The sequence below is a fragment of the Cynoglossus semilaevis genome, chromosome 5 (genome assembly GCF_000523025.1).
Source record: "Cynoglossus semilaevis isolate Cse_v1.0 chromosome 5, Cse_v1.0, whole genome shotgun sequence".
Lineage (NCBI taxonomy): Eukaryota > Metazoa > Chordata > Actinopteri > Pleuronectiformes > Cynoglossidae > Cynoglossus > Cynoglossus semilaevis.
This window is the reverse complement of record NC_024311.1, coordinates 15,364,101-15,374,143: the sequence shown is the minus strand read 5'-3', so window position 1 is coordinate 15,374,143 and position 10,043 is coordinate 15,364,101. Positions and strand designations below refer to the sequence as shown.

Sequence of the window (10,043 nt, the reverse complement as noted above, 5' to 3'; positions counted from 1 at the left end):
CCGGCCAACCCCCCGTTTGAATCCCTGCCACATACGAGATGCTCGTAGACCTGCAGGAGTCCCCACAACTCGGTGTCACTGTTGACCGCTCCTTCCAACATCTCCGCGGCTTCTTAAAGTGTTTATAATGATTGTGATTTTTATCATCCAGACTAACATCCTCGGACCAGTCGGTGAGTTTGAGGCCGAGCAGCTCCTGTATCACTGTGCTGGAGCTGTGAGCTGCTGGTTCAAACCCCCACTGGTCCACATGGTACTGTATATGGTATCACTGTGCTGGATGTGGATGATCATTTCCATGGAATCAATGTATCTTCAGGATAATATTTAGACTTTAATAACAAACATTTAGCTGCTAGCTAAATTTCTTAAGGGTTCAGTTAAAATTCTGTTTCTGAAGTAAAATATTTCCGTACATAAATGTAGTTATTTTTCACCCTGCAGTACAACTATTCTACAACCATAACTGTAATACAGACATACAGCTTCAATGTGTCTTAGAGCATTGTTTCCCAAAGACTGGGTCGCGGCCCTCAGGTGGGTCATCTCGCATCATGTTTCCCAGGATTTTACAAATAATGTTTATTGACTTGGGTCGTGAAGGTTTGTGACTTTTAAAATACGAGTCCCTAGAAAAAAAAAGTTTGGGAAACCCTGTCTTAGAGAATGACCGACTCTGACCTCATGCCTTGTCTTTTTTGTTTTTACTTCAACAAGGTCAATCTTTACGAATCATTTGGCTACGTCTTCATCTTCCAGATCATTGTCATAAGTGTTCGTTATACGTTATGCATCAAACGTCCAAACATCATCAAAATATATTTTTAAAATAACACATGGTGTTTTGGAGAGAATTTTTTTTCCTTAACTTTATATTCAAACAATGATTCTGAGGTCAGAGGTCAGAGTTGTTGAATGTATAGATTATTTATGGGATAGGTAGAAATATGTGGTTTGCTAATATTGGTCAATATTGGTACACTACGGATGGTAGTGTGGGCTGCATGGGTGGCTGTGGGCTGCATGGGTGGTGATGGACCAGGGTTCACACTGTCAACTCACCGTGGGCATCCCTGCCACATACGAGATGCTCGTAGAACTGCGACACCCCGCGGCTACGGCGCCCCCCCCCCCCCCCCGGCGCGGTGCCCCCCCCCCCCCCCCCCCCGCCCCCCCCCCCCGCCCCCCCCGCCGGTCTCCCTCCCCCTCTCCTCCGCCGAGTCCAGCCTCGCTGCCTCTCCTAAAGCTCTGCCTGCCACCTCCTCCACCAGGGTCTCCACACAGGCTGTCAGGCAGACGGCTGCGTACTCGTGTACGCGCACGGAAACGCGCGTCTCCACCATCCACCTGAAGAACCGGCCGACGGAGAGCGTCAGACCGCAGCGCGCAGACTCCCCCCGCTGCCGAGCGACGTCTCCGGAGCTCATGCAGTGCAGCGACACGGCCCTCACCGCCGAGGAGACGCATCGCTCGGCTAAACCACAGCTCAGCACCAGCTTAGCGGCGCTCTGCACCTCCAGCCGAGTGCACCGGCGGTGGAGCTCACTGAGGCGCTGCGCCTCCCTGCAGATCCGCACCAACGCTCTCTGGAGCAGGACGGAGAGGCGGTGAACTGCCTCACGTGTAAACGAAGAGTCAACAACGGCAACTTTACGCACGACCTCCCGGAGCTCCTGCTCCGTCCACGGGGAGTCCTCCAGCTCCGGCAGGGAAGGGCATTTTGCAAGAGTGTCCGCTGCATCTTCCGGGAACGTGCTCACCGTGTCCCAGCTGCCGTTCCTGCTGTTCAGGGAACCGGCGTTCTGCCACCAGGGTGCGTGTTGAGACTGCACCGACCTCCCGGAGGAGGACAGGCTGGTTGAGGAGTTTGGATCCCCCGCCACATATCCCGGATCCAGACTCAGGTCCTCCAGATTTTTGAGCAACAAACTACTGGACATGTCGGCGAAAAGTGAACAAGGCTCGTCTCATGAATCCACTCTGAAGGAGTGAAGATCGGTCACTGCCCACGAGCCGGTTGCTGCGGGTTGCTGCTGGTTGCTGCTGGTTGCTGGTGTGTGTTCGAGAACGAACGAGAATAAACAAAACCAGTCAAGTCTGGAAGAGGAGCGTTTTCACTCACATGGTCCAATCAGATCCAGAGGCCAGTAAAAACACAGGTGAACGAAATGCTGCTCAACGTCTCCACCGTGTGGTCTAAACACAGTCGGATTCTGAGGGGTTGAATTTCCCACCGCGTCCTGCCCCAGACTAAAGACTAAAGTAGAGCAAACGTCACGGATTTTATTGAAATAAATACAACAGATACGTAGTCAATATTTCACCTTTTCACGGACATAAAGCTAAATCCAATGTATATATTATAAAGATTATTTTTTGACTAAACTCTTAGAAAACTCGCTTCGTCAATTTACAGTTTTACCACTAGATGTCGCCCTAAGTCTTGTTAACTTGCATGACTTACTGCCCTGTTTCCCAACCTTTTTTTGACCCACGGCACAACCCCAGACAAAAATCTCACAAAAATTATATATATGTAATGAAATATAATAATATTCTAGTTTAAATGACCTCATAATTGACTAAAATCTCGGCCTGTTTAGTTGAAGACGACGCTGATATACTGGCAGGAATTGAAGAAAGACACAAAGATCTTCTAAAAGAGCTCTGATTATCGTTTTTTTTTTTTTAAGTTTTCATAGCTATCTGCTGCCCCCTAGCAGAAGAGGATTTAATTGTTCTGCCTTTCATGCTTTGAATGAAAAATGATAATAAATAGATAATAGTTTTCAGCCAAATTAAGAGAAATCTGATTATTTTCCACGACACCTAATGATCTCTCAAGACATGACAAACACATTTAATTAAACGTTTTATTCGCTTTTTGTTTGAAAGCAACAACACTTTATATAAAAAAAATAATTACAATTCATCTTCGCCTCCATGTGTCGATGAAAACACAATCACCCTGATCGTCGATATTTAGAAATCATTGTTTATTGTATTTTATTTTGTTTTTTGGTTGATCACCTTAGCATTTAAATATACGCGTGACCGTCGTTTATTACAAGATTTTAATGTTGTTTTATTTCAACTTTCATCTGAAACATTTGAAACTCAAACATTTTTAATCCTCAGCTTCAGTTAAACAGAGACATGCTTTACCTCAACTGACCAACAGATGTCAGGCTTTCACTATCACTACTGAACTATCGCTCATTATCCACTCGGGAAACTAGTGCTAAATCCTCCACACACTCGTGTACTTCTAACATTATGTAAACATTATGGTAACTGAATATAATGACGTCACCACAGGACTATTGGGTTTTTTTTTTTGACACTACTGGACTGGAGTTTGAATCTCACGAGGTCCATCAAGGTATTATTTGCCCATAAATTTGATAGGAGCCCCAAACGGGCCACATGTACGGGTCTATATAAACATCTCCCCTACTATTATTTCTGACATTTGGTAAAAGTCAGCGTCAGTTACTGCCATTAATACTGAAGCAGCAGGTAGTACGACATGAAGTATCAGTTCCTGCTTTCTAGTTGACAGGTATTGCTTTCTCACAGAAGTTTATAAAGAAAAAAAATACACAAAACAAGAAGAGAAACTATGTCTGTGTCGCTAACACGTCAGATCACAAACCCCGATAATAATCTCTTTACAAATACAACTCCGTCAACTTTCTCAGAGACAGTGAATAAAGGAGCAGGCTCAACCATTCCACCGACAATAAATTATTGAGCTAAAAATACATTTGTTTTAAAAGAGTTTGTGAACAATCATGGTGGCGAGCCAGCTCACCACATCACCACATCAGAGGTTTTCATGTTTGCCTGAGTTACGTCACGTCAGTCCCTCTGTTTCTCCACAGACGAGCGTTTGGCACATCCACACTGTAAGGCATCGAGTCTTTAAGGAAAAAAAAAAAAAAAACTAAATATAACTAATTCTACTGGCAAACACTGTAGAAAGGCTTGTTTTTGTAAATGTATTGGACAAAACATTAGAAAGTACTAAATGCTTTCCCCAGTTCTCTGTACAAGTCTCAATTCCCAGAAAACAAACAGGAAGGAGGTTTGAAGGCCAACGCCTGTCGACAGAAAGGCAGGTTTTTCTCTTCCAATGAGTTTGATGTCATTGTGTCCTAGGAACAAGCAAGAATTTTTCAAAGCTAAGGAAAAATGATTAAAAAAAAATAATGGTATCATGAAACTTTACAAACTGTACCGTGTTGGCAGTGAAACCAGGAGTAAAACATCATAATTAATACCATTCTGACAAACTGGAATTCTAAGTATCTGTCTACCACGGACGACAACACTACAATCAACTACCGACCTCATTCAGACGCCATGTTAATATTTGATCCTTATATATTTAAAATGACAGTAATGTTGACTGCGACCGTGAGGCGTAAACAAAACTAGAAATGGATCAATACGATACTGAGAATCGGTCATTGGTATTGGTCCGATATCTGTCAAAATTTCAGACATAACAAGACAACTATAGAAGTCCGATCTGATCCGATATCTAAGCTCAAACGCTCAACTTAACTCCCTGCGACATGCCATAAACAGGGACACTATCGCCTTAGCAAACGCAAGGATATCGGATTGATATCAGTATCGGCACACAGTCCCAAGCCAACTTAATCAAAACATGATTTAAATTATTTCGATATCCCAAGCCATCTTAATCAAAACATGATTTAAATTATTTTTTATACTAACGATGCTGTTATCCATTTCTTTTTTGCTTCAACACCAGGTAAAAATTTGAAAAAAAAAATTGTACATTACAAAACAATTTTTCAAAATGTGGTAAAAAATGAAGAGAAAAAAAAATAAGTTTCATAAAGCGCTAGGTAGCCAATATAAACATTGGCCTAGAAACACATTTTCAGCTGAGTATTGCTTTTTTTTTTTTTTTTTTAACTAAAACTACTAAAACAATTAATCATATTTTGTCCATCAATCACTGTGTAAAAGTTCAGGGCTGAGCTGCAGTTGTTAAATATTCTTAGATTCTCACTGGGAGGACCATATTTTTCCGGAGTATAAGTCGCAGCAGCCAAAAGATAAAAATGACATTTGAAAACTTGGCAAAGCGTTAGATTCAAACGCAGAATTTTTTGCTATTTTGTGATAAACATTTTTTTAAAACATTTTTAGTTTTACTTTGATGTGCAGAGGCCCAGACTTAGGTAGTTTCAGTCGTTCACTAATATATTATCCAATAAATAGATAAAATTACTGATCAGTACAAATCGATTTTATTAAAAAAAAAAAATCTTTGTTATCGGGTTATTGATGATTAATTTTCAATTCTTTGTATTAGGTTATTTTATAATGTGGCAGGTGGCTCCTCTTTGCTCAACTCCTGGTTCGTGGTACTGTTGGTGCCCACAGCTGAGGCTCGCTCCAGGAGCTCCACCACATAACTGTCCTCCGTCACCTCACCTGCCAAGGAGCTCTCGGACTGAAGCAGCTCAGAACTTGACAGAGTCCGGTGGACGTCCATGGAGGACAGGTCAGTGCTAAAGGTGGTCGGCAGAGGTGTTTCTGAAAAGCGTGACCTCGACTGAGATTCTGGGATTACGTCGGTCCGTGGTTCATCTGCCTCCTGATCTGACGTCTCATCGACTGGGCGACAGTCTGGAGGCTGATACGGTGGAGGTCCCGTTAGTGGGGAGCCATCGGGGGTGAGGAGGGCCTGGCTGTGGATGATGATGGGGTCGGGGGAGGGAAGTGGAGCTCCTGCAACCTCCAGATCCCTGGGGTCCTTGGAGGGGCTCTGGTCGGGTGATATGGTGTCAGGCTGTTGAGTGATGATTTGTAGGCTCAGCCCAGCTCTGGGCACCTGGCCGGCAGACACTGTTTTGTCTCTGGAGGACTGGACGGCACTTAACATCAGTGGCAACTCCTGACCGAGAGGTTTAGACGGAAACTCGTCCATTTTCGCTGAAAAACAACCAGTAACAGCGTTTGAACACGTTGAATTCTTAAAAATGGTCACATTGGGATCTGCTAGGCTTTTATTCAGTTTATCATTTTTACCTGGCGGTGGAAGGTCCAGCTTCATTCTCCGCAGCTCGGACATGGAAGCCTGAAGCTGCTCGACGATCACGTCGTCGCTGTAGAAAAACGTCTGTGCGATTCGCTCCTGCAGAAACTCCCTGAGCTCCTCCAGAGACATCTTCAGCAGGCGTTCTGCATCGACACGTACGGGTTAAACAATTTCACACGCCCTGATAGGATTCGTAGTGGAGACGACAGCTGATATTTTTCATAAATGCAAAAAAAAAAAAAAAAAAATCCTAACACTTTATTTACACTTTTCTTGCACAAAACAAGCTGAAACACATCTGTAGAGAATTAATCATTTAAATTTTTTTTGGATGAGGACAAAAACCTCAACAGCATGTACTTACTATAGTGAGGGGGAAAAAAATCCATACCTTTTGCACGAACAAAAATATTTTATCTCTGATGAGAAAATTATTCATCAGTTGGTTTAGAAAAATAATAATAGAAAAATGTTACCCTTTAAAGATGATGAGAAAATTATTCATCAGCTGGTTTAGAAAAATAATAGAAAAATGTTACCCTTTAAAGCAAAAAAAAAAATGAAATGTCATACAACATAGAATCTTTGTTCTATTCCTTGGTGCTTTATTCTATTTCATTTCTCTCATCTTGGCTCCGTGGCGTTTTTTGACTGGTTTTGGACACAAATAGCCAATAAAACCTTGAATATAGAAATAAGAATCATTTGTGACTTTACATAAACTGATTTACTCGTATTTTCCATGTCACTGGTGTGAAACTAAAACGTGAACTCACAGCTAACAGCATTGGCTGCAGTTTGACTTTTTATAAAGAAAAGGCAATAAAAGAGCATTTATTTTTTTGAGGCCAATCTTCCAGAGAATGAATCGACTGTTAGCTGCTGTGTAGATTCAGATTCAGCCAAGACTGAAACTGAAAACAAGAAGAGCAGAATGCTGCTGCTGTAAGTCGTGTACGTAAAAAAAAAAAAAAAATTTTACAGTAACGGTTCAAACCTTACTGTCAGATATGTTATTGTCATTATTTTTACAAACCTAGCCTGACTATGTTGACAGGAATCAAAAATTGGAAGACTTTTTTTTACTTTTTTCAAAAATAACTTTTTACATTATTTTGTTATATTTGTTGTGTTAATTTGCCAATTCCTAAATGTTACATCGCTTCACGGTCAGTGTCGTCTGATTCTCTAAATCACCTGGACCGCATGCAGACCAGTCAACCACATGAACTCAATATCTAGACAACAAAAAGTATTGTCCTGCTAAGAGACCCAAAGATTTCTACAGATCATATTTTGCTTCAATGCTGGGACTTTTGTTGATAATGATCAGACAATGTTTGTCTAAAAAATGTGACCTGTAAATATTTTATTCTTAAATTTAAACATTGTGTTTACATTACAAACCAACATTAAATTCCCACCTCAGGGTCAGACCAAGCGTTTCTGTCATAATGTCAGGTTGAACTTACTTTTGTGTATCTTCAGGATGGTGAAAGCCATGGCGGTGAGCATCCTCTCCCCCTCCAGGATGAAAATGTCCCACAAACGAAGGGTCAGCGTGAACGGCGTCTGGGAAATCACAGCCACAACAAGTTGTCGTTAAATAACAAGGATTTTTGATGTGTACCAGCTGGTCCCCGACCAGAGTCAGAAGGTTTGTTTGGGTCTATCCCAGACCTCACGGGCCCGGGGGGACGCGGGGGGGGGGGCAAGCATAAGTGCTGACATCAGCCAAATGCTGCCAGACCACTGACACCACAGAAATCTGTGCACAGAGACAGGAGGCTAATGGGACTCTTAATGCCCCGGCGTAGGCAGAGCTCAAATATCACCAGGAAAAAAAATAAATAAATAACAACAATATGAAATCACCGCTGTAACCGCTGTCAAAAAGGGAATTTGACAAATTGATCAAGTTGGTTGTTGCTCGCTTTTATGACCTGGACTTCAACAGGAGCCTCATTCATTTTCTGTTATATATATATATATTTCCTCATGGAAGGTCCAAGTTTTACAGTATATTAAAAAAACTGCAGTTGCAACATAATGTATACAAAACTGTTCCCGAGCACCGTCACAGTTTTCTTGGTAACATGGACGAAGACACGTGTAAATTCCTTCTCACCCTGTCGATGAAACACTGGAGAAACCATTTTGTGCTGTAAATCCCCGCAGACATCTGCTCTCTGTCCTGCAGTTAAAAAAAGGAGACGAGAAAAAAAAAAAAATGTGACAGAGAATCAGCGAGGGAGGAAAAGTGTTTCTCGAACTGACTGTGGCTCAGTGTCAGAACAGTTTATGGTTTTATAAACAACGAGGTGGTTGAGGGTTTAGCTGCCAAACATTCAGGACACAGTGTGAAGCAGCAGTAAAACACATGAGCTAACGAATAAGTGCTAGGACTATTATTCACTTTCGCTCTGTTCCCTTGGCCAACGTGTTGACGTGTTGCCGCAGAAGAAAATCTCAGTGACCCAGCTACTGTAGGACTACAGAAACACAGACTCAGAATCATCAAGTTATTTTTTTTAATTTATATCTAGTTGTTTTGTGCTAATGTTGTGAGTCTAAAGATTCTTGCGATGTCTGTTATGATGACCAGCCCGACCCAAACCATCGGTATTCAAACATCACACAAGGGCGACTTAATTTTTTTTACTATTTCAAAATTCCATGTTTTTGGTTAAAAAAAGGTAATTGTCAGAATGTTAGTCGTTCACAGTGTCCTCACCAGATGCTTCTTCAGTTTGGGGAGGAGTTTGGAAATAATCTGATCATGATGTGTTTGGAATCGGTGAAGTTTGGGGAATCCAGGTATGAAAAAGCCTTCAGGGAGAAGAGAGAGAGAGGTCAGAGGTCAGAGGTCAGAGTAGACGAACAGACTGAAGGCTCTTCACTGTGAAGACTCACCGTGCATGCCTTGTTTCTGATTGGTCAGCAGCTGTGACAGGGCCCAGAAGGCGTCCTCCTCATTCATGAACATCAGGAGCAGCGCGGCGATCTGACTCATACCCTGACAGTAACTGACCTCCTGCAACGACGAAGGAAAGAAAATCAAACATCTACAAGTGTTACACGTTTGTACTGATGTTCCTGTAGAAACGCAGAGATGCTGGTCTGACTCTGAGGTCGGAATTTACTGTTGGTCTGTACTGTAAACACACCGTCAGGGTCACATATTTTAGACAACCATTCTGATCATTATCAACAAAGGCCCGGCATTGAAGCAAAATATGATCTGAAGAAATCTTTGGGTTTCTTAGCAGGACAATACTTTTTAGTTTGACACAAAATAAAAAAATAAAAATCTCCTAGACATTGAGTTCATGTGGTTGACTGGCCTGCATGCAGTCCAGATGATTTAGAGAATCAGACAAATTAACACACCAAATGAAACAAAACAAAATGTAAAAAGTAATTTTTGAAAAAGTAAAAAAAAAAAAAAAACACTGACCGTGAAGCAATGTAACGCTTTGGAATTAGCAAATTAACACAACAAAATGTTAAAAGTAATTTTTTTTAAAAAAAGTTTAAAAAAAGTCTTTTTTCCCAGTGTATTCCTGTCAACATGCTTAGGCTAGGTTCATGAAAATAATGTCAGTGTTGCTTCATCTAAAACATATACATACAAGTGTTTTAGCAAATGAAAAAAAAAATTCTAATTTTATTTTTATGAAGTTCTGATAGTGAGGTTTGAACCATTGGACTGTAAACAAAAAAAAAATCCACAGGGTCTACTGTGATTACATCAGCAGGATAGAATATATAACAGGGTCCTGCCTCCTGCAGCCAGTGACAGCATTAGCATAAATAGCAACATCAGCACTAGCAGTGGAGCAATGTCATATAATAGTGAATCCACAGTGCATTACAGGAACACCTGGATTCACACTGCACTGTAATAGTATACATATACATATACACATATATATATACACATATATACATATATATATAT

At 41.5% G+C, this 10,043-nt stretch overlaps 2 protein-coding genes across 2 annotated transcripts in view; both read right to left on the bottom strand.

The window, feature by feature from the left end:
* The window catches only part of LOC103379248 (ankyrin repeat and BTB/POZ domain-containing protein 2-like), a 15,336-nt gene extending 12,834 nt beyond the window's left edge, over positions 1 to 2,502 (bottom strand). The window contains exons 1-2 of the mRNA XM_025055797.1: positions 1,193 to 2,502; positions 15 to 109 (exon numbers count right to left, since the gene is read on the bottom strand). Coding sequence (XP_024911565.1) covers positions 15 to 109; positions 1,193 to 1,940 — 843 coding nt within the window. The 5' untranslated portion in view covers positions 1,941 to 2,502. The remainder of the gene's footprint in view (positions 1 to 14; positions 110 to 1,192) is intronic.
* A 2,432-nt stretch (positions 2,503 to 4,934) lies between these two features.
* Positions 4,935 to 10,043, bottom strand: part of LOC103379256 (USP6 N-terminal-like protein) — a 13,271-nt gene continuing 8,162 nt past the window's right edge. Inside the window, exons 7-12 of the mRNA XM_025055874.1 lie at positions 8,996 to 9,221; positions 8,817 to 8,911; positions 8,211 to 8,276; positions 7,555 to 7,654; positions 6,073 to 6,225; positions 4,935 to 5,976 (exon numbers count right to left, since the gene is read on the bottom strand). Of these exons, the coding sequence (XP_024911642.1) occupies positions 5,360 to 5,976; positions 6,073 to 6,225; positions 7,555 to 7,654; positions 8,211 to 8,276; positions 8,817 to 8,911; positions 8,996 to 9,221 (1,257 nt within the window). The 3' untranslated portion in view covers positions 4,935 to 5,359. The remainder of the gene's footprint in view (positions 5,977 to 6,072; positions 6,226 to 7,554; positions 7,655 to 8,210; positions 8,277 to 8,816; positions 8,912 to 8,995; positions 9,222 to 10,043) is intronic.